Consider the following 23,922-nt stretch of genomic DNA (forward strand, 5'->3'; position numbering starts at 1 on the left):
TTCAGCCTCCTCATCTGCAGGCTGAACCTCCCGTTCCATCTCCTCAGTCCTGGGGATGCCGGCGTGTCCCTGCTGCGCCTCTGTGGGTGTGAGGGATGCGTGCCCATCCCTGTGTGTGTGCCCGGACGCAGCTGTGCCGGGCCGAGAGCTGTGCCGGGCCGAGTGCCGCTGTCCCCGCGGGCTGTGGCTCGACACCACACACACACACACACACACACACACACACACACACGCGTGTCTGGGACCCCGCGGGGCCGCGCTGCCGAGGGGCGGCCCCGGCCCCCTCCCGCAGCCGCGGCGCCGCCCCCGCTCCCGCCCGGCCCCGCTCCATCCCCCGCCCTCCTCCCTCCCGCAGCCGCACCGAGCCTCAGACCGCGGCGGGGCCGGGCAGGGCCGCACCATGACCGAGACCACCAAGACCCACGTTATCCTGCTGGCCTGCGGCAGCTTCAACCCCATCACCAAGGGCCACATCCAGATGTTCGGTCAGTGGCCGCGGCGGCGGGGCGGGCTGGAGAGGGCGGGGAGGCCTGGGAAGCGCCGGGGGCTGCCCCCGGGTGTGGATGTGCGGATGTCTGGATGTGGGGATATGCGGATGTGGGGATGTGGGATGCGGGGATGTGCGGATGCGGCCGCTGCGGGGCTCGGGGCGCGTTCCGAGCGCGGCTCCGCTCCCGGGCGCTGTCCGCGGCGGGTGGTGCTGAAGGCGCCGCGGGCGGGGAGCGCCGGGGCCTCCCGAACCCGCTGGCCATCCCTGGCAGCTGTCCCCAGCCCTGTGGGGCTGTCCCCTGGCATGGCGGGGTCCCCCCTCTGCACTCACAGTCTCCCGCTCCCGGGCCGCAGCCCCCGGGGTCGGTCCTGGCGCTGTTTGCCCGCTGCTGCTCCGTCCTCGGGTCTGCGAGACTGCAGCCGCTGCAGCACTTCCATTTCCTCTGACCAGGGAGGAGATGGAACCAAGCAGCCACAGCCAGGTACAAAAGTCAACAAAAATACTGGCACTTAATGGAGATATTGGAGTAGTCAACCATCAGATTGATACTAGGTCGAAGGAATGGAAAATGTTTGTGTGAGATGATGGATATTATCGAGCATCCCTGTGATGATACAGAGGATAGGGATGCTGGAATCACTGCTACAGCCTGGCAAGACAAGAGGGAGTGAAGGAGGGAGAGAGGGAGGGCAGTCTCCATCAAAGGCGGTCTGACATGCCATAGATACTGTTTTGGTAAAGCTCAAAATGCCCGGAAATCCCAATGCAAACAGAGGCTCCCTTGGCCGGGGAGGAGTCCTGGGAAGTGTCCACTGCAGACCACTCCAGAGTGCAGAGACAGGATTCATCCTTTATGTCTGATTGGAGATTTGAGCCTGGGAAGCAGATACTGAAGGTCGTGTGCTACCAGTGGAGAAGCACCCCTGGGGTTTCTAAAAGCTGTATATAAGTTTCTAAATATATAAACTATATAAAAATACTTGAAATCAGCTTGGGGTATTTCTGCATAAAACCTTGGTTTTGTAGAACATAATCAGTTGCACATCAGGTTTGAAAATGATGGTTTTCTAGATGCAAAGGATCACATTGTTATTCCATTTCATAAGTGCCAGCAAAATGTAGGCCTGGGCACCAATATGGTTGAAATTTTATAAATATATATATCCTATCCCCTAAGCAAAAAGAATTTGCCAACCAGGATCAAGAGGAACTATTTAAAAATAAAAACAATTATTAAATTAAATTACAAGAACTTGGTTGATGGAAGCAACACTGATGAAAAAATTTCTTTAGTCTTATTTTGATTAAGGAACACTGAAGATATCCATGTGGCCCTTATTCAGTGGACTAACAACAAGTAACAAAATGTATTTTAGAAAATAAGGATCAGTGAGATATTTGTATGCAGTGCATGTTCTTATAGACTCGCAGTAAGATTTTCTTTTTACTCAGTACTCTTCAGAATCTTTATCAAAGATGTGAAAGAAAATATATAATCCCTGATGGCAAAAAGTGGCCATGGCCCCGAAGTGGGCAGAATAGCAATTCCTGCTGGAAATGAGTCAGTTGTGCTGCCTAACTCTGGTTGTTTGATGAAAAGGGCTTGTTCAACAGCAGAGTCAAAGGCAAAGTCATATGTCCAGCGGGGAAGAACACACTTCAAAGATAAACAAAAAGCAAATGTCTTCTGCAAACAGCAGTGGTGTCAAGGACTGAGCGGGGATTGTGCACAACCCACTGAATGCAAACTCTGTGTGGTGCTGTAAATAAAGCAGCAAATGTGACCCTTGTAGATATGAGCAGGGGAATATCAGGCAGAAGAAGAAAGGTTGCATTATTTTCATGTACAGCATTAGCAAAACCCTTCTCTGAGGAACAGTGAGAGGAATTACATTAGTTTTGGAAGCCAGGCTTCGTGGCAGGAGACTAGGGAGGCTCAGCCTAGATCCATCCTTAAATATGTTGAGGGGTATCACGTATCCCTGCCCTATGCTTAGGGGAGGGATATGTGATATGTGATGAAAGTGAGCAACTTCGCTCAGCAGAATAAGTACGGGTGAGATGCCAAGATTGGACCCCACAACACTTCAAACTACAAATCTGTTGTGTGGGTTTGAGTGAGGGTAATCAAGTAGTATGAGAAAGTACCTGGGCACCTGGTGGATCCTCTGTCACATGAAGGCTGTAAATAAATACTCAGACATCTTTCAGGAAGACAGGTTTTAGCTAAAAAAGGGTGGTTTGATGTTGAATTTTTCGATGCATGTGTCCTGTAGAGCTCCTGGAATACAATACTTGAGATACCTGATAGGGATAAAGGAGACTCCCATGAGGAAAGGACACAGAATTCAGCTTCTAAATCCATCATCATTTTTGTTTGAGGAACACTTCTCCCCTAAAAAAGAGTAATCCTGTGAAGCCATGGGAATCTCAACCAAAATCTGTGTTACTCTTCTAGCTCTGCACTATAGAGTCCAACCAAAACAGTGCTCTATCCTGTAAATGATGCATTTCAAACAGCTGAATTTGGGCAAAAATATTGCCTTTGTCATTCAGACAAATATTTGGGCTTTGAGGACCTAATAGGAGGATTTTTTGCTTAACATAGAGAAAGACAATTTATCTTTTTAACACATGGCACTAATTAAGCCAAAAGGAAGTACAATATTTGCTCAGGTATGTCACTGTAAGCACACCATTTTATGTCAGCCATCGTTTTTCTCAGTGTGGATTTTACCATGTTTTATTCAGACCAAAACCCAACCTTTTCCCATAGGATTTTTGCCTGAATAGGGGATTAGTTAATTATGTGGAAGTCTCTTCTAGTGGGGGAAAGATTCCCATTGAGTTATTCTTTCCATCAGTCATATGAATTTAAGACTCATCCTTGGGATTTCAGAAAGCTGGGATTCTTCTTACAACCCCAAATCTGCAACTGCATCCCACTGCTGAACCTCGTGAGCAGCTGAACTTACTGCAACAGAGCTCCCTGCTTCATCTGCCAGTTAAAATTCTGGGTCACTGGGGCTCCCCAAATGAGGCTGAATCGTAACTGTGTATACAAAATGAATATCATACATATAAATTAATACTTTGCCTAAGATATATGACATATAACAAAAAAGTAGGTGACACAGTCATGTACAGCCATCCCTACCAAGGGGTCGAGACAAACGCCCACATAGTCCTGAAAACACTCCGAGTTATTTGTGGTGTCAGCCGTGCTTTGAGAGGGTTCTGAATCACAAATGTCAGTTGTATTTTCCAGCTTTCTGTGGCTATGAGAAAAAGTTTGGGATGTTTCTGTGGTGGGCAGGAAAGATGGAAGGACAGAGAGGGCAAAGGTTGTTTCCAAAACTTGACACAAACATTGGTGGCCTTTAACACAAAATGAAACTCCATGTATAACCTAAGGAGGTATGGAGAAGAAAAAGCAGAGCCAAATCAAAGAAGAAAAAAGATTCTGAACAAAGTCCTTCATTAAAGCCACATAAAACCCCACCACTGTTGGATGCAAGGAGCCCACCTGCTCACCTCCGCCAGTACACACCAACCCCAGGATGCTCACTTTCCTTTCTTGCTGCCACTCAGAGGAGCACTGAGCATGGGCTGCTGCTTATCCCCCTGCCCTGCAGCCAGCTCAGGAGGGGAACCCCTGAGACATCCCCACGCTGATTTTGGGTCTCAGCACAAAGCACTGGGGCACACTCAGTGGCACAGACACCCAGCAGTGGTATCTGCTGGCTGAAGCGCTTCTTCTCCATCTTGGCCTCCTCTCAGTTTGCCTCCTCCTCCCTTCCCGTGCAAGCAATGCCACCCAAAGGACAAAAGCCAAGGCACCAACGTCAAAAGCAAAACCTAATCCATGCAGCTCTCCTCACACAGCACAGCCCATGCTGGCACTCTGCCAGACAGCAAGCTCGTGCTTGCTTTGACAATTAAATCACTTCCCCATGTGGTCCCAAGCTCAAGGAGCCATAACACAACTGTGTCCAGAGCTTCAAAACCAAAAGGCAGCTCTGCAGAGCAAAGTAGAAATAAAATTTTTCAATTCAAAAAAATATAGTTCATTTTGAAGATGGCCTTGGGTAAAAAGCTGGGATTAAAGGCATCACCAGACAAGGTCAGAGGCTCCAGGTTCTCTGTCATAGTGTTTCAGAGTTGGAGATAGAGCCAAAAATTAACTGGATTTGGAAGGAAGGTGCTGAGAGTAGTTTCTTTGTAGGTTCTGCAGTGGGAAGGGCTTGTACCATCCGATGGATATGTGAGAATTGGAGGATTGTTCTGATGATTTCTTCAAACTGAAATGAGGATTTTGGTGGAGTGAAATGGTATCTGGTCAAACACCATGCTGTGTTTTGATACTGACTTTTTTCCTCTCTATTTTCTTTAACTGATTTTTCTTCAATTGTAGAAGAAATTGTCCCTCTGGAATTGCCCACACCCTCTATTTTGGCATTTTAGACTTTTTTTTTCCTTGTCTTCTAAAAGTTCTGAAATTCTTCACAATCCATTCTTTTCATGTACAAACTTCTGGCTTCACTCACAAAGTCTTGCTCATCAACCACAGTTTTATTTCTACCCACCTCTAAGAACAGCTTCATCTTCAGGGACTGGATGACCCCTCGATTCCCCTTTCCACCTCTGCTTATCAGCCTGCAAGCAGCAGGGCTTCACTGGGGCCTCCCTGCTCTTGCAGAGGGAAATTTCAGCCTTCCTCCCTCCCTTCTGGATGCACAGTGCCCACAAAGTCCAGCAAGGTGGAGTTTGGGGTCCATGGGGATGTTCAGAGCTGGTCTCAGAGGCAGCAGGTTGGGTAACCCTACCAAAAAATGGGACATTATCTGACTTAGTCACAGGTATTTGGCTTTTTAACAGCTAGTTTTTGGGTACTATGAAGCACTTGATGGCAAATAGAGGATTCTAATCAAATCTGTATCATCTGCCTGTATCCATACTGCCTCATCTCCTGCATGTGGATTTGTGGGGTGATGGGTTGCTCCAGATCAGCTTCTTTGGGAGGAAGAGATTTGTGAGATGTCATTCATGACAGGGAGTTTTGTTACCTCAGATATTTTAAATGTGTTTGACCATGGAGTTTCCCCACCTGCCTCATTTCAAGCAGTGCCCAGGACCTGGACTTGCACAGAAGAACACTGCCAGTAAATAGCCTGAATCCTGAAAGTCAGCAAATCCCCACTGCTCTTTCCTTTTTGTCTAACTAAATTTTCCTTAGGTCCTATGTGCATCTGTTGTTGAAGAGAGTTAATATCCCAACCAACAGCTGGGTAAAAAACATTTCTGGTGGAAAACAATGAAAGAGGACTCTGCTATCAAACATAAAACCCTCTTGCTTGGTTCTTAAGAAAACTCGAGCAATTAAAAATCTCAGCAGGCTGCTCTTTGATTGTGCACTGCAATCCTTGTAGAAGAGCAGCACTGAGGGCTGCTGCATCCCAGAGCAAGGGATTTGAGATGAAAGGATGGCGTTCCCTAAGTAAAGAGGGATGAAGAGGCAGGAGCTGAGGCTTTTGTTAATGATGTATTGTCTTAATGTCCTGAATTTCAAGCATCATTTTTTCTTACTTGATTGAGATGACTGGACTGCAGAGCAGTTTAATGAGAGCGTCACTGCCTGGGACAGAGCTGGGAGAAATGCCTGAGCAGTGTGACAGCTTTACCCTTTCCCCTTTGCTTCAATAACAATGCATCTGCAAATGTCCAGGAGCAAAATTCCTTCCCTCTCCATCTAACAAAAGCTTCTCAGGAGCTTGGGAGAGACTTTGCTGTCTGCAGCACGAGTAAGAAGTGGGGCCCTGTGAGGCTGCCTCGTGGCTCCATTTCCTCCTGTGCTGAAATGGGAACGAGTAATGAGCAGGAGAGATCGATGGATGGAGGGGAGGTGCCGTGCGGCTCCGGGAGGACGGACAGACGGACAGGGAGAGCCTGGATGAGCAGCTTTGGAGCTCAGCAGCAGCGGCTGAGCGCAGTGGGGATGGCTTGAGCAGGGCAGAGCCAGGGCAGATCTCAGAACAGCCGGGGTGATGTGTCAGACACGGGGAGCTGCTGCATCCCCGCTCATCCCTCTGTAAGAGAGCAGAGGAGCTCCCACTGACACCCGAGCCGCTGCAATCTCAGCGAGCAGCCCTACCCTCCCCTCGGTACGGGGGGCTGGGAAGGTGAGCTGTGCCCTGCCCAAGTGTCCCTGGATCAGCGGGACAGCGACACTGCCAGCCCTGCCCTTGTGCCAGGGGCTGGGTCACAGCACACCTCCACACCCACCACTCGCCCCAAACACACTGAAACTGCTCTGCTGGGAGGGCAGAGCAGCACCCATGGCTCTTCTGGGGAACGTTTTATATCAGCTGATGTCACATTCCCATCACTGCACGCCATACAGAGTCATTTTTTACAGCCTTTGTCATCAGCTTCCTGCATCTCCTCTTCATAACCCAGAGTGAGTTTTCCTGAGCATGAGACTAAACTCCATCAATAACTATTCAGGGATTCTTTTAAACATTTATAAGCTATTAAATATTTAGCAGTATTTATTACAGTCTCTGAGACATCACATTGGCTCCATGATAATGCCACCTCCCAAAATGTGCCACATACCTTCTTTTATTCCACCGACTATAAACAAACCTGGCAGTGAGAAATTCAGTCCTACAACCTCATTCAAGAAGGAAACAGGGGCTCTGCTTCTATTTTAAAACCATTTGCACTCACTGTGATGCTCTCACCCCCTGCACTGCCTTCTCTGATGCTTTTTAACATCAGCCTGTGCAGTGCCAAGGTATCAATTAGCTGCATGCTAAACACCAGCAGCCCACATCTCTCATGTAACCTTGGGCAGCTCATTTAACTGCTTGAGAGGTGCAGTGGGAGGATCACATCCTTCTGCTGCCAGGCTGCTGTGGGGCAAGCACCCCAGGGATGGGGACCAGGGTAGGAGTGGGTCATGACTGTGCTGATCTGCCTGCATCTGAGTGGCAACGGACCCAAAAATGGGCATCCTCACCTCTGAACGCTTTGGCTCCCAAAATCCCTTCTGGCAGCAAGGCTGGGAGGCTGCAAGAGGCCCTCTGAGCCAAGGAAATTCACCTGTGTTGAAGTCTAGCACAAGTACCTCCACCCTTAATCCTAACCCTAACCTCAACCTCCACCTGGGACCAGGGAGCCCAGAGCAGCTCTGGGAAGACCCAACAACCTCTGAGGACTGAGAAATCAGCATAAGATAGAGAAAAAGCCAGGGCACCTCTGGATTTGGGCATGAGCATGCCCTCTCTGGTATTTATAACCCCTCAGTCCAAGCACTTCCATGATGCCACCAGTGCCCAGCCAAGCAGGGAGAGATTTTCAGATGCCATGTGTGGAGACAGTCAATAGTACTCAAGGCACGAGCTCTCATTCCACTGAAACACTATTGTTGCTAGAAAAGGCAACCTGGCTCAAAAACACTTTTCCCCCCTCCCTCTTTTCAGCATCAACTAGTTTTCTTCAGTAATCCTGAGCCACTGGATGTATCTTGATCATAGCAGCAGAAATTTGCTAAATCAATATTTGGGAACACAAAAGCCTAGATTCTTCAGAAATATGCATGTTCAAAAGCCACTGTAGGGCCTGCCCCAGGAGCAGATTAACTGAGATCAGTCTGTTTCAGGGCTGGAATAAGAGGCACAGGCAGCCCCCATGGGATAGGTGGAGAACCCATCTCCGAGCCAGGCAAGGAAGAACTTGCACAGCCCCTGCTACACAAAGGTTTCTATTTTCACTGAAAATCCAACAGCCCCTAATTGAGCTTAAGCCTTCCCTGAGGAGATGACGTTTCTCTGTGGTTCATTGGCAAGGGAAAGCAGAAAATCCACTTTTCCCAGGACAAGCTGGGTTGGGGATGCTTAAACACGTAACTATGCTTCTGGCACCTTTGCTTTGTGCACAGACATGGCTGATGTTTCTTTTTGGGGAAAATGGGGTCTTGGGAATGACTCTGCAAAGAGACAGGGTTTCACTGCTACACAGCTGCAGTAACAGGGATGTGACATCCCTCTAGTGTCACCTTGAGCCTGAAATCCTACCATGGCTCTGTCACCCCACACCCTGACCAGCATCCCCCAGCCTTTCTGCCCCTCTGTAGCTGGGATGTTTCCTGCCTGCACAGTCCTGGTTCAGCCCACACAGATCCCACACAAGGTCAGCATCCTCAGACACCCTGCCAGCAAAGGCAAGCCCTGGGTCAGACAAACAGGGGTCAGCTCCATGTGGAGGCAGCCCAAGAGCTGCTGGACAAAGGCTCCTCATCCCTGCTACGTGGGGAATTGGGAACCATAAATCCTCTGCTCCTGGTGGGATTGTGATCCTGCCACGTGTCAGCCCAAAGGAGCAGCACCACACATGCCAGGACGTAAAAAGCTCTGCCTTTGATGTGCTACAACAGCTTGGAAATGAAAACAAACACAGTGCTTCCTCAGGGAAATTAGGGCACTGGAAAACAAGTGTGAAAATCTGTTGGGGTTTTAGTTCCCTTTCATTTTTTTAAAGGCACTGTGTGACACCAATTTTCCCTGAGTGAGATGGGGACTGGGACCTCTCCAGGGATGTACATTAAGGTGCCTGTCCTATTTTGGATGTTCTATCCACATTTTGACTAAACTGACATATAAAACCATGGCAGAATAGTGAAAATCTTGCCTTTTGCTGCTACCCTTTTGCTGGGTGGGGTGACAGGTGATGCACCAGACAGGGAAATGTACATGACCTTTCACTTTCCACTTCAATTCAACATATACAAAAAAAATCATCTTACCTAGAGATGCTTAATCCTTCTCCAAGGGCTTCTAAGCAGGTTGTTTCAGTGCTGTCCTGCAGAAGACAGCTCAAAAAACCTTCTTTAGGTGAAGGCCTCTTCGTCATCCAAATTTAGAATCACTGAATGGTTTGGCAGAGACCTTAAAGATCATTTTGTTACAACACCATTCCCTAGAGCAGGCTGCTCCAAGCCCCATCCCACTATCTGGTAAGAGTTACTTTTACCCCATTAGATGCTTTGCCTTACCTCTTTAGCCCCAAGACCTCTGAGATACCCAGGTGCTGAACACCTCATGGAGGTGTTTAACATCCACCCACTTGGCTGCCCACACCTCAGGTGAGATCCAGCAGGGTGTGAGAACGTTCCTGCTCTCCCTGTGATACCAGAGTGGAGATCTCCAAGGAATAAGTTACATTGCTTCTCTGTGCAAGTGGAGAGAGTGGCAGCACTGTACCGATCACAGAAAAGCAGGATCAGTCCCTGTCTTGAGGAGCTGGTGGCACTTCAACTCAAGAAGCAGCTCCTTGTACTCCTCCTTATGTTGCTCACCTGATGGGCATTGCCTGCTCCCTCCCACTCCACAGCAGCAGGAGTAGCAGCTACAGGAGGGAAAAGCACCTTGGCCAGGGTTGTTCTGCCATGCTTTTCCTCAGATGCTCCTTCTCAAGCTCTAGGGCCTGAGAGCTCTCCTTCCTGGACTCCTGTGTAACTTCTCAGGCACACTGACACTTGCAATACTCCACTTCTAATAAAAGAGGGAAAAATAGGATGTCTTCACTTTCAATTTCAATTATATCAAAGAGGTTGTCCCTCTACAGCTTCAGAGAGGAAACCCAGATCCTCTGGGACGAGCCAGGTCCCCTGCCCAGGCCCCATCTAGCTGGGGCTCCCGGAAATGTTCTGCTGTTTCTAGATCAGCTTAATGTGACTCAGTCTCCTACTTTTATTATTTTTAGTTAGTTAGTTTTAAACACCTAGTTGTACCTTTCTGCTTGAAGCCAGGAGTGATCAACAGATGGTGATAGCATGAGTCTCATTAGTCATCACTTGTGTGGCTCTGAGCTGGACACTGGTGGGGACCTGGGTGGGCTGGCAGGGTCAGGTCCTGCAGCATCACCTCTCAGGGCCTTTCACAGCCTCCTCTTCCACCACAAATCTTGAGGCATTTGGTGGCCAGTGCTTTTTTTGTGCTTATGGAAAGCTGATAAAGCTGATGTACAGCAGCACCTGAAGCCCTGTCACAGCACATGCCACAGTGGAGACGCCATGGTACACAGAATATCACCATACAATTTCAGAAAGCTTCAACCCATGTAGAGTAAAATCTTACCACTTGAGAAGTCTTCAAGCTTCTTGTTCTCCAGCCCAGCCTTTTATCCCCTCCTGTTGGTGCCCTGCCCCTGTGTGCCCTCTGTTCCCTTTGGTGGCTGCTCAGTGCCCCTGGGCACTCCATGGCTCGTTGCTGTCAGTGCTGCTCACCTGCTGCTCACAGCTGCACCCACTGGGGATGAGGCTGGGCCAGCCCCACTCACAATCACCACACACTGTGTGCCTACAAAGCCCTTCCCATATTTGTTATTTCCACAGTGCCTGGGTACAGCTATGGACTAATGGGCTGGGGGAAAGTGTAACAGAGCAATTAGCTGAGAGATTAATATATTTTAAAAAATCATTAGGGGGCTTAATGGGATTTTTCTGCCAGCTAGAATTCTCCTGAGGATCTGACTGAAATTGTCTAGGAGGCACTGAGCACGAGGCAGGACAGGTTATTTGGGTCAGTGGGACACGAGGATCTCCCCAGGTTTGCCTTGGGAAGGGCCAACCCCACGGTGGAGAATCAGTCTCCTGCTTCTTCCCAAAGGAGAGACCTCTCCTGAAGAGCAGCCAGGGCTTGCTCTGGTAGAAATGTTTCTTCTGGGAGCCCAGGGAAGGGAGATGCCAATAGTGTTCCCAGCACTAGCCAAGACCTGACAGTGTGTGAGGACACTGCTTGGGACCCAGAACAAGGCTCTGGGCTAGGCAGGAGAGCTGGGCTCTGGGAGGAGGACACCTCTGATGAATACATCCCTGATTTGGCATTCAGAGAGGGCTTTTTTAAAAAATATCTCTATATATATCTATATACATACACATCATTCAATTAGACTGAGAGTAACTGCTGGCTCCTTGCCCACACTGAGCTCTGGAAGCACCATTTAGGTCCTGCAAGTGCTGCTAGCTGAGAATAAAACAAAGTGTGCTGGCATATCTGGGTCACTCTCTCCTGCAGAAGAAGGGATTTTAATGGCCATGTCCCACCTCCTGCCCAAGGTTGTCAGAGGCCAAATTGCTGAAAATAAAAATGAGACACTTGGGAGATGGTTTTGCCTTTTCCATCACCTGTGGCTGTGCAACTTCTGTGTCCCAACTCTCAGGGCCATGCAATGAAGGCTGTGCAGAGCTTTCTTGCCTCCCTGCTACCTTGTGTGTGTTTTCAGAGAGCTGGCACAGTGTGAGCAAGCTGCAGCTTCAATCCCCTCTGGGGGAAGGGCATAAATCAGAGCTGGCCTGTGGCTTTACTCTGTAAGGAGAAAAAAAAAAATAGAAAAAAGGAAGGCTTAGGGGTGCAGATGAACCAGGTACAAAGGCAAAGCAAATACAATCTGAAATTACACCTTGAAAAATTGAACATGAGGAATATTTGATTTCAGTAATGTCAGTTTAGGTGATGGAGCACTGCCAGAGGAGCTCAAACATTGTGATTAAATATACTCAGTGAGAACCTCCAAAAAGTCACATCTCTTAAATAAGGACTGATTTCCTATTGGGCAAGTGGAATGCTATTTTTTCATTCAAACCAAAGAGTCATCACTTTTCAGTTTTGTAGCCCTGGAGCATATCCTCTGACTGGTCTTTCCCTATCTTTGTCCCTCAGGAAAGCAGCAGAGATGAAAATACCTGAAGGGCATTTGCAGGGCAGGCAAGCCAAGCTGGGCTGGGAAAGCAGGAAAGTGTCACCAGTGCTGGGATGGGTGCAAGTGTCACCCCTGTCCCCTCCCTGCCCAGCACAGCCAGGCTGTGGCCATCCAGCAGCTGCCAGGCACAGAGCCATGGCTGAAAGCCTCCCATGCCACAAGGAGCCTGCCAGGGGGCTAATGCATGTCTTGGCAGAGCCACCACCCCGGGTTTATTTATGTCACCAATGTCTGAAAGCCAGGGAGGCTGCCTGGAGCATTGCAGACATTTTACTGCAGACAAGGAATGGGCTCTGCATTTACAGGCTGACATCCTTGCATTGATGGGGCAGGATATAAAGTGCTCGTAGAAAATGAAAATACTGGAGGGGGTTTCTGTGGTCTGGTGTAATCTCTGGACATCACAGGTAATCAACAGGCAAGAAGTGGGCTGGGGAAGGGATGGGGAGCTGTGACAGAGGACAGGAGGAATGGAAAGTTATGGGCAAGAGAGAACCAGAAGGTGTTCCCATTCCCTACACTGTACTGCTGCTTCTTAGCCCTCATTTGCCCAAATACTTCCCCTGCATATTGAAATTATATGTGGTGTTTCTGAGGTAGACAACATACTCTTGGAAATGCCGATGCCAACTTAGAAAGCAGTCTCATTTTTACAGATTGCGCAGGTTAAAACCCAAATGAGCAGTTTTGATGGCAGTACAGAGCAGCAGCATCCCTTTCCTGCCAGCAGCAGAGCCTCCCTGAGTGCTGCAAGGCCATCAGCAGCCCCTCAGGGACACCTTTCACTAGAGCCAATTGCTCCAAACCCCTGCTTACCTGGCCTTGGACACTTCCAAGCATGAGGAATCCAAAGCTTCTCTGGGCATCCTGTTCCAGGGCCTGTTTTCACCAGAAGAAATGTTCTGTTGAGGCAGAAGGTGGTAGTACATGTGTGGTGTATGCTGGAAGCTGGAGCTGAGAGGACCTGCCAGCAGCAAGGGCCACATTGCCTGAAGATGTGGAGAGGGTGCCAGGCTGTTTAAATACAGACCTTGAGATATTGGTAAACCAGGGAAAACCTTTGGCTTTTGCCACCAAGAACTCAGAGCAGATTAATACCATCAGCCACCCTAGAGAGCTTGAAACAGAGTTTACATGTCAAGAGTTCAGCTCCCCTGAAAGATGAACTTCATAAAGGGGACATAAGAGGGACAGATCAGTGGTTTTTAATCTTCCTTTGTCAAGGAAAATCAAGTCAGGGCAAATCAGAAAATAATGAAAGGATGTGTTCATTTAAAACTCAACGGCATCTTTTTTGTTAGGGAATTTCCTTTTTCTTTTAATTTGCATTTTAATTTGCATTATGATAAAAAGGTAAATGCTGAGCCATCAATCTTCACTTCTCCCTACCTGTGCAAAAAAACCAAACCCAAGCATACTGTGTTTTGCTGCATGTGCTCTCATGGGATTTTGAGGGCACGAAGGATAATTTTGGTGCATCCAATTCAGGCAATCAGATTTTACTCCCTGCACCAATCAAATGATTTAAGCCCATTTTTCCCTCTCTGGAGGCTGGTGTGTCCAAAGCACAAGAGCTGGGAAGGCAGCCAGAGTGAGGATTTCAGGTGAGTCTGAGGAAAAGGTTATATTAAGGCTGGCAAATTTCCCACAGGCTGTCACAGAGGCCTGAGGCTGCTCAATGCCCTCGAGGGGGAAAAAAAGGTCCATGGCAATTATATTTCCTTAATTTACTTTTAACTGACAGCAACTGAATAAAATTCCCTAGCAGAAATTTCAAAATTTGGAAAAAAAAATTGCCTAAGTGACTTAGAATCCTGGAATGGTTTGGGTTGAAAGGGACCTTAAACTCATCCCATTCCAGCCCCTGCCATGGGCAGGGATGTGTTCCACTAACCCAGGTTGCTTCAAGCCCCATCCAACCTGGCCTTGGATGCTTCCAGGGATGTCCCCCCTGGGAACACCCACCCTTCAGGAAGGACCCCTCATCATCCCCTAGGGCAGTGCCAGACACTGAATTCAGTGTCTGAAGGATGTGATGCACAGTGACATCTTGGGATTGCTGATGGATCCTGAAATCACCACCTCCATTCCAGAAATGCTCCTTTTATTTGCAAATCCAAAATATTTTATAGATCTTGAAGAAAAAAAATATCTGTCTAATGGCTCATCAATCTTATCTGCCTTTTTGCTCTTACCTTCCTTATCTTCTTTTTCCTTGGTACTGTCTCAATAGCTGGGGTAGATATGTAGCAGACCAGGTGGGTTTGGCAATTTGTCACCAGCACTTTTATCCTCAAATGTCACCTTTAGGTAAATACCAGCCTGAAACTGAACGTCTCTTAGGACAGCTGGGACATGGGTGGCACACGGTGCTGGGACATGGGCAGCACATGGGGCTGACACAGGCCAGGGAGGGATGGAGCAGCTGTGTGGCTGTGAGGGACTGGCTGGGCCATGGCTGGTGTTGCAGGGCTCAGTGGGTCCTGATAAACCCCCTCCATCCTTGTCCTTGTCCCCTCTCCAGAGCGAGCCCGGGATTACCTGCACAAGACCGGACGCTTCATCGTCATCGGCGGCATCGTGTCACCCGTGCACGACTCCTATGGGAAAACGGTGAGCTGTCCCCATGTCCTCTTTGCCTCCAAAATTAGGGCTGAGCACTGGGCAGCACTGCCTGACCCGTGGTCCCCTCATGGCCCTCTTCTGCCTGGGGCAGCTCCTGACCTTGGGAAAGTCTCAGAGAGAAGGGAGAGGATGAAACCTCTCATTGTTTAGATAGAAACTGCAGTGAGACCCTAAAATGAGCCAAAGTACTAGGCAGCAAAGAGAAACAGTCCATCCAAAACAGTAGTGATGGTGATGCCTTAGGTGGGGGTTGGTGGGGGTTTTTTAGTTTTAATTATTTCAAAGTAAATTGTTAGGGTTAGGGTTTTTTTTGGGGGGAGGAGGGGATATCAAAATTATGCAATTATGAGTGGCCTTTAGGAGCACTTGTCAAATTAGGAGTGGTGAGCTCACTTGTCTCCTGAAAGGTGGAGGAATTTCATCAAGAAATCACCCCCTCAGGCTGGCCCCTTTGGAGCACAGGTCTGGGAGTGGTGCTGCTGAGCAAATCTCCCCACCTCAGCACGTAGCCAGGGCTGAGCCCAACAGAGACTCCTCCCCTCCAGCAAACAGGAGCTTAAATAAACTTCTGTGGGCAGGAAGGAATCCTTCTGGCCTGTCCCACACGACTGAGCCTGATGTTCTGCCCCAGAAGGGTTTGCAAGCCCAGGCTGGCCAGAGCACAAGGCTTCATGAGCGTTCTTCCTTCCCTTCTCGCGCAGGGGCTGGTCTCCAGCCGGCACCGCCTGACCATGTGCCAGCTGGCTGTGCAGTCCTCCGACTGGATCAGGTGGGTGGCACAGCTGGCACTGCCATGGCACCCACCACAGCCCCTGCCCCTTCCCTGCACCCTGGGCACAAAGTCCTGCATGCACAGTGGAGATGCCACCAGCTGGCACAGCTCCAGGATGAATTTCCTCCCAGCCCAAACATCAGAGACCTTCCTCTCCCGGTCCAGCAGAGAACAGACAAGGAGGGTTACACCACCCTTCAGGATCTGGGGAGTCATTCAAGCCCTAACTGAGCCTGGGGTGTCTGGGTGATACCCAATGTCACTCAGCTCACTCGTAGCACCAGCCTGCAGACTTTCACCTTCCCAGCACTGCCATGGGGCATCTGGTGGTTGAAGGGACACCAGAAGCATCTTGGGCTGCCCTCAGAAAGAGGGTTATGACACACATACTCACATCAAAACCCAAAAAAAGCTGGTTAGTTGCGTACCAAGCATGGAAAGATGACCAGGCACACATTCAGCTCTCCAGAGCTGTTAGGGATCACTGTGGAGAGGGGCTGGAGAAAGGACATGGTCCATGCCGGGGCTGAGGGATTGATGATGGCTGCTCATGGCACTGCATTGGTCAGCCATGTGGGGAGGAGGGGGCATGGGCAGGAGGTCCAGGCAGTGGCCATGAGCTGCACTGTTGCCTTGCTGTGCTTCTGGCAGGGTGGACCCCTGGGAGTGCTACCAGGACACCTGGCAGACCACCTGCAGCGTGCTGGAGCACCACCGCGACCTGATGAAGGTGAGGCAGCCATGGGTGCACCAGGGTGAGGGCATGGGGACAGTGCAGGGGTGGGGGTGCCCTTCCCCAGCTCAGGGCCATCAACAGCCAAAACACCAGAGACTGACAGAGAGAAGAAACACATCAGAGACTGACAGTGAGAAGTCTTGCAGGAACACAGAGAGATCCTGACCTGGAAGGGGTGAGACTGTCACAGCTGCTCTGAGGTCTGGGCCCTGATGCAGAAGGAAATGGAGCCCTCCAGCTGGAGCCAGCAGCCATCCTGGACCCAGCAGCACCAGGAGGGCAGCAGGGCTTAAGGCAGACTCAAAGCAGGGGTGGGCACATCATTAGTGACACCCTGCTTCCTCCTCCCTGAGGGAGGGAGGGAGGGAGGGAGGGGTGGAGGGGCCTCCCCGCTCACCAGCTGAGCCAGAACTGCTGTATAAACCTGAAAAAGAGACCTGACAGGAAAATTCAGCATCTGGGAAGTCCCCAGGGAGCACAGCCCCAGGAGGAAAAGTTCAGGCAGTGCTGAAAGCCAAGGAGGAAAGTGTCTGCCCTTGGGTGACAGGGGTAGCAGAGCTGCTGGTACACTCAGATATAGGAAGAAAAGCAAAGACAGGAAATGGATGAAAGAGCATTGTACAAGCTCAAAGACAGCCCAGACAGGAGGCACAGGAGTGGCACTAGCCAGCCCAGCAGGATGTCCAGTGCATCCAGGCACTGTGGTGCTGAAGCCAGGGAGTTGCTGGTGATACCTTCCTTTCCCTGCAGGGATGGGTGGAGCAGAAGAGAACATGCATGCTCCTTGCTAGGCCACACAAAAAGCTTGATACCACCTTAAACACAAGTCACAGTCTATCCACAGGGTCCTGATAGCCCCAGGCCCATTTGGTGAGGTCAGATGGGACTGGGCACCCTAAAGTGAGCTGGGATGTGCCTGTCACCAAAGGTAAACTTGAACCAGGGGTGAGAGGGCCAGAAAGGTTTTGTGAGGTTGCTGGGGTGAAGACACTGTTCCAATTACATCCTTCCCTGATTGCAGAGAGTGACTGGCTGCATCCTGTCCAATGTCAACACGCCCTCCATCACCCCTGTGATCGGGCAGCCCCAGAACGAGTCGTCGCAGAACATCTACCAGAACAACAACAGCGTCTCCAGCAAGCCCACTGCAGGTGGGTGGGGTGGCACAGGGCACACAGGGGTGGCTGCTTACCCCCACCTCCCAGCCTGGGCTGCCAAATATTAGAACAATGCTCCATCACCTTAATTTTGGGCAGGTGTCTCATCAGTCTTGGTGCAGCAAGTCCAGGGTGGGGCAGGGCTGTGATGCAGGAGTCAGCATCCAGCACAGCAAGGGCAGAAGCCAAGAACAGCTTAAAATGGCTGTGAAATCTCCTTGGACTTCAGCTGGATGATGTCTAGGCGGTGAAACCTACAAAAGGAAAGGTTACCTGGTACCAAGGGATGAACTGGCAGGAGAGATGATGCAGTGGGAATCCCTACAAGTCAGAGGGATGTGCACCATAAAGGTATTAGCTGAGAAGAGGGAACACTACTTAAATCCCATTAAAATTTACATCCTATGATTTTATTCATGCTTTTAGCTGCCTAGCTGGTCCCTTCAAGGCACAGTGGAGCACTCCTGGGAGTTAAGACCATGAGAGGAGGTGCTGGGAGATGCTGGGAGTAGTTGCACACCCAGGCACAGGAGCATTTTGCAGAACCAGGGTGGCTGAAGCACGTGGAAGGGTTAATGACACAGCCTCCTTCCCATTAATTTTCCTTCTTGCCCTTTAGCAAAGATCTTGGGGAAGGTGGGAGAAAGCCTGAGCCGGATTTGCTGCGTCCGCCCACCCATGGAGCGCTTCACCTTTGTGGGTACGTAGAGGGAAGGTCCAGCATCTCCTCTAGAGACCCCCTCCCCTCCCTTCCTCCCAAGCCCTCTTCCAGGCTGGGCACCAGCACCTCTCTTTTGCTGCCCTTTCTCAGATGAGAATGCCAACCTGGGGACAGTGATGAGATATGAGGAAATTGGTAAGTGCACACATCTCTCCACCTTGCTCCTACTCCTGGGTGAGTGCTGCATGGCTTGGGGGCATCTGCATGGCAGCTCTGGCAGACACAGCATCATCCCACCTTGGTGCCAGCTACTGGGGCTCAGGGATGCCACAGAAACAGCTCCAACTGGGATGAGCCTAGTCCCATGACAGACAGCAGCCTGAGATAAGGGAGTGCTGGGGACACAGCTCCCAGCACTGGCACAGAGCTGCCATGGCACCCTGTCCTGACAATCCCCTCAAGTGCCATCAAACTCGGCCTCCCATGGTGGTGTCACCCCATGCCCACACTGCCTGCAGCCCTGCAGAGCTTCACACAGCAGCAGCAGGAGAGATTTTGGCTGCCTGACCAGCCACGGCGCCCCTTGCTCTGAAGGCATTTAGGGTTTTAGCCCCACCAGACATCACCCAGAGCTCTGCATGGGGACTTTACCAGTGGTTTTGTGACCCTTTTCAGGCACAGCCTGGGACTACAGCCATCCTAGCACTGGCACCATGTAGAGTCTAAAGGCTTTGGCCACCTGGGAATGCCAAATAGGGAGGCATTTTCCCATGCAGCCACCTTTTCTCATCCCTCTTGGGTGGGGCGGTTGGGGGGTTATGGCTTTTGTCGGGCAGTTGTGCAAAGAAATTAATCTTTATGGGCCTGTCAGAGCAGAAAAGTTCCCACAGCACAATTTTCTCACTGAGCTGCAAAGCCAACCCTCAAAGTTGGGTGGGGGAGGAGGGAGTTCCTTCAGCCCCTTGTGCTCCCAACTCTGGGCTTCTCTCCTGTCTTTTCCAGAGCTGCGCATCTTGCTGCTCTGTGGCAGCGACCTGCTGGAATCCTTCTGCATCCCTGGCCTCTGGAACGAGGCAGACGTGAGTCACCACTGCCAGGCACCCCTCCATGCTCCTCCTACTCTGCCTCCCACAGCCAGGGCTCCTGGGAGCCACCAGGTCCCTTGGGATGACAGGAGCTGTGCCCACCATCTCCACTGCCTCCTCCATCCCTACCCTGACTGTCATCTCCCCTACACATTTCCACAGGGCTTCCATGGCCCCAAGCCCTGCACCCTGTTAATGCAGAGGATGTCACTTGGGGTGGAGGGTAAGCCCATCCCAAGGCACTTCAAAGGCTGTGCTCCCACTCCTTGTCCCTTGGAAGGGGCCAGTATCAAGCCAGTATCTGCCAATCCCAGCAGAGTGAGGTGTGCAGGTAGGAAATAAGGTATTTACAGGAGTGGTTCAGATGTTAGGAATTAAACATATTTAGAGGCAAATCAACATGTTTCACTGTTGTTCCTTGCTGGAAGAAGCTGTATTTTCATGGGAGAACACCAGCCCTGGGCTGCTGCCCCACCTGCTGCTCCTGGTTGGAGCCATGCTGGCTGTGAGGGCTCCCCAGCTCCTCCCTGAAATCAGGCACTCAACACAAACCTCCCTCCTTGAACTTCTCAGCCTTCAAAAATCAGTTAGCACATCTTCAATCCTTAACTTTTTAAAGCATTTGGGCAGCGGGCATCTCCTTTGAAGGGCTGAAAAAACTGAAATGAGCTGAGCCAAGCCCTGAGCCCAGCACAAAGGATGCAGAAATGACATCAAAGCACAGGCAGAAGATGTTTTCTGCAGCAGCACCTCCTCATAGACTCCTGCTGCCTGAATTTGCTGACCCAAAGTTCTTTTGGATGAGCCTGATTTGTCTCATCTGAGAGAAGTGTGAGCACTATGAGTGCTCCTCATGCAGCAGCAAATTTGGCCAAACAAGTTTGGAAAAGCAATCCTCCCAGACCTCTGTCAGGACCAATACATCCATCCTGCTCATGAACCCTTCCAGCCAGGCAGAGATCACATTCACCTTGGGCAACCTCTTCTGCTGCCACCTCCTTCTGCCACAAGTTCTCCTCAAAGCCTCACCTCAATGTCTACTAGTAGGATTTAACCCTGTGCCTTTTATTTGATCTAGTGCCGACCACTTGCCTGCACAACTCCATGTTTCTGCCAAGGCCAGTGACATAGCCTCAAAGTCACTCCCCATCTCCCTTCAGACCATGGTCCAGCTTTCTCAGGGCAGGGTGGGGTTGGCAGGCAGTGGGAGGTTTTGCATGGGGTGGCTCTGAAGCTCTCCACACTTTGTGTTGCTGGCAGATGGAGGTGATTGTCGGGGAGTTTGGGATCGTGGTGGTGCCGCGGGACGGAGCCGACCCCGAGCGGATCATGAACCACTCCTCCATCCTCCGCAAGTACAAAGTGAGTCAGAGGGTGCACGTGTGCCCAGGGAGGGCTGAGAGAGGACTCTCGGTCTCTCTTCACCCAGGGAGACAGTTTTGTCATGGGACACAAAGCATCTCAGGGTCAGGTGCTCTCGGCTGGTGGATGGGATGAGCAATGGGGTCACCACACAGCAGGGTGGGGAGGCTGGAGCAGCAGATATCTGCTTTCAAGCCATCCCTTCACTCCTCTTTTCCTGTTACCCCTGCAGAACAACATCCTGGTGGTGAAGGATGACTCAAACCACCCCATGTCAGTTGTCAGCTCCACCAAAAGCAGGTGAGTGAAGCTGGGCTACTCCCACTACAGAGCAGGGTGTCCCCAGCCAGCCCCTCCATTTGCAGGGACACCTGACCCACCCAAGTGGGCTCTGACACCTTTCTGTCTCCCCACACGCCCAGACTGGCCCTGCAGCACGGGGATGGACACGTTGTGGATTACCTCTGCCAGCCTGTCATTGACTACATCCTCAAGAGCCAGCTGTACATCAACGCCTCTGGCTAAGAGCCCGAGCCCTCGCAGCGAGACAGCCCCGTGTCCCGCGTGCCTGCATCACCCCTCTCTCTCTCTCTCTCTCAGTGTCTCCATCTGTCCCCCATCCCATGGCCTCCTGCCCATGTCTGCCCCTCACCCCCAGCACCAACACTCTGTTGTGCAGCCCTGTCCAGGGAATGGTTTGGTCTCTTGCTCTGGGGCACTGCCCTGCCCTGTGTGCATGGGGAGGGACGGGGGCTGCTCAGGGAGCGACGTGCTCCGTGTGCTCCCAGAATGTCCCTGGGAAATGGTCCCCTCAGTCCATCTTCCCAGCATGCTCAGGGCAGGGGCTGCCTATTCTGCATCATCTTACACAACCTAAGCTCAATAAATCTGGGTGGATTTTTTTTTTTTTTTTAATTAAGCAACTTTACTGTGAGCCCTTTGGGCCTCTCAGCCCAGTGACCAACCAAACCCTGGCTGGCAGCAGACAGTTGTAACACAACCAGCTCAGTGCCCCACGGCAGGGGAAACCTCCTCAGGCCAGCCATGAGACAACCCAGCTAAAAAAACCCTCCTCCTGCCCCTGAAAATCATGGAGAGGGCATTTCTAAAAGGCAGCAGAGGCCTTGGTGAGCACTGCTGCTGAAACATTATGGAGAGAATGTCACATCTCACCTTGCCCTAGCTGCAAGAACTGAAGCCACTCCCTAAGATAGTGAAGTTGGGGTGATGCTCTATCCCACAGAACCTAGAAAGGGATCTGCCTTTCATGGGGCCAAGAAATTATAGAGTAGAAAGAAGCAGGTGGTGAGCCAAAGCCTCTGGTGAGAATTTACCCCAAACCTGGCTGTGTCCATCCCCATCCTCTACCCTCCAGATCTCCATTTCTGCTCCATCCATCTTCTCCTGCCACTCCTACTCTCTGCCTCTCCTTGAAGAGCTCATTAAATGCACGATAAGCTGCCCCTCCCAAGCCAGCCATAGCTGCTTTGCACATTCCTTGGGACAAGCCAGGCTCCTGTGGTACTCCCCCTGATGCCAGGGATGGATCCTAGAGGAGATGCTCACAGTGAAAGCAGGACAGGTAATGCAGAGCAGTTACTGGAGTCTTGTGGAGGGGAGGATTGCTCGAGCAGGGCCGTGTCCTGCAGATCATCCCTAGGGCACAAGGACTCTGAACAGCTCCTGGGAAGGGTCACAGCCATCAGGAAGGTCTGGCCCTCACCTTCTCCTCTCCCTTTGCTCCCTGTAACCTTGGATCACTTTGGGTACAGTCCTTCTGCTGTGGCTGAGAGTCCTCCAGAGTCTTTCAAGGAAAAATGTGAAAATTCTTCTATTTTGTCCCTTAAAAGTCCATAAAGGAGCTCTCAAGAAAACTCAAATTTAGCACAAGGTGGGACTTTGTGCTAAATTTGGTGACCTGCTGGGTGCTGCTGGCATCCTTGGAACAGCAAGCCACTTTGGACAAACAAGGAAACCCACAGGGTCCTTGCAGCAGACAGGATATTAGGAGCAGTAGTTCACAACTTCTCAGGAATGCACAGCCCTTCCCAGAAAGATAGAAGTGATGTGACTCACCCAAAGGCCAGAAGAGGTGTTTCCTTATCAGGGATTTCCCTCTGCATGGAGAGATTTCTTTGGGAACTGTTCTAAATGTGGCAGCTGAGCCCCTCAGTGTCAGCTCTGGTATCTCCAGGCAGTTGAGTACATATCCCATAGGATGAGGAGATATGGAGATGCCAAAGCAGAGAAGGTGGTGAGGGTGTGGGGGACTCCGCTCCAGGGAGGCCTTCAGCAAGGTCACCACCATCACCACCCCACTGATGTCCCCTGGCAGTGACACCTGTGAGTGTCTTGAGACACCCAGGGTGTGTCAGCTACTCGCTGGGCTGCTCTCCACATTCTGTTTGTCAGCCTCCCTTCCCTCCCCACCCCAACACACAAGTTATCCCAGACAGCAGCCTCTCCTCCTTCCAGATGTCCCCTGTGTTCCTTAGCTCCAAGCCCAGTGATGGCAATCAACCTCCAAAACACACAGAGGGACTGAACCTCCTGGGGAGCAACACCTCTGAGGTGGGAGCAAGGACAGCGGGTTTTCCCCGAGGAAAGACAGAAAATTAACAATGGAGAGGGAGGAAGAAAGAGTAATGTCCAAACATCATCTCTGATCCTCCCTCCAGTACACAGAAGGAGACCTGGGAATGCCATGGCCTCCTGATCCACGTGGTTGGGATGGTGAAGCTTAGCTGTGGTGAGGATGAGGAGTTTGTTCTGCTCTTACCTTCACATACCTGCTCAGTAAAACTCACAGGATGGGGGGAGGGATGGGGGTTTGTAATGGGGCCTTCAGCTCTGGGACTGATTTGGAAAAATGTCTTTGGGTGGGAATGGGAAGAAAATAATCATCTGTGATGATCCATGTGACCGCTGGGGAGGTGAGGATGGGGGTGTCCAGGGTGCAGGAGAGGTGTGGGAAGAAGCTCGTGGGTTTTGGTCTTTGAACCGCCACTTTTTAACAGTCAATTTGCTGAAAGTGAAATGAACTTCAAACGTCTTTTGGGAAAAGAAAATTAATAAAGGGGGGAGGGAAGGGGTTGAAATTGCCATGCCACCAATTTCACCTTTGTCAAAAGTTTTGGAGCCTTTTTTTTCTTTTTTTCTGTTGCTATATGAAAAAACAGTCATTGACAAAAAATACTTTATCAGCAAAATGTTTAAATTATGTAATAAACAAAACAAAACAGAGATATTACTGGTGTGATTTTAAAAAAGT

General features: G+C 50.5%; 1 protein-coding gene across 1 annotated transcript; it reads left to right on the forward strand.

Moving 5' to 3' along the window:
• Window positions 1–347: 347 nt before the first annotated feature.
• NMNAT2 (nicotinamide nucleotide adenylyltransferase 2) lies at window positions 348–23,896 on the forward strand. The gene is made up of 11 exons (XM_059478757.1): window positions 348–485; window positions 14,778–14,866; window positions 15,580–15,647; window positions 16,302–16,380; window positions 17,408–17,537; window positions 18,163–18,243; window positions 18,355–18,399; window positions 19,207–19,283; window positions 20,550–20,651; window positions 20,884–20,951; window positions 21,074–23,896. The coding sequence occupies exons 1-11, from the start codon at window positions 401–403 to the stop codon at window positions 21,174–21,176; spliced, it is 927 nt and encodes a 308-aa protein (XP_059334740.1). The 5' UTR covers window positions 348–400; the 3' UTR covers window positions 21,177–23,896.
• Window positions 23,897–23,922: the final 26 nt, after the last annotated feature.

Source organism: Ammospiza nelsoni, chromosome 9 (assembly GCF_027579445.1).
Source record: "Ammospiza nelsoni isolate bAmmNel1 chromosome 9, bAmmNel1.pri, whole genome shotgun sequence".
NCBI classification, from domain to species: Eukaryota; Metazoa; Chordata; class Aves; order Passeriformes; family Passerellidae; genus Ammospiza; species Ammospiza nelsoni.

Coding starts and splice junctions, on each gene's coding strand:
- NMNAT2 (XM_059478757.1), top strand. CDS start 401: ATGACCGAGACCACCAAGACCCACGTTATCCTGCTGGCCTGCGGCAGC. Junction 15,648..16,301: donor CAGTCCTCCGACTGGATCAG/GTGGGTGGCACA, acceptor TGCTTCTGGCAG/GGTGGACCCCTGGGAGTGCT. Junction 17,538..18,162: donor CTCCAGCAAGCCCACTGCAG/GTGGGTGGGGTG, acceptor CTTGCCCTTTAG/CAAAGATCTTGGGGAAGGTG.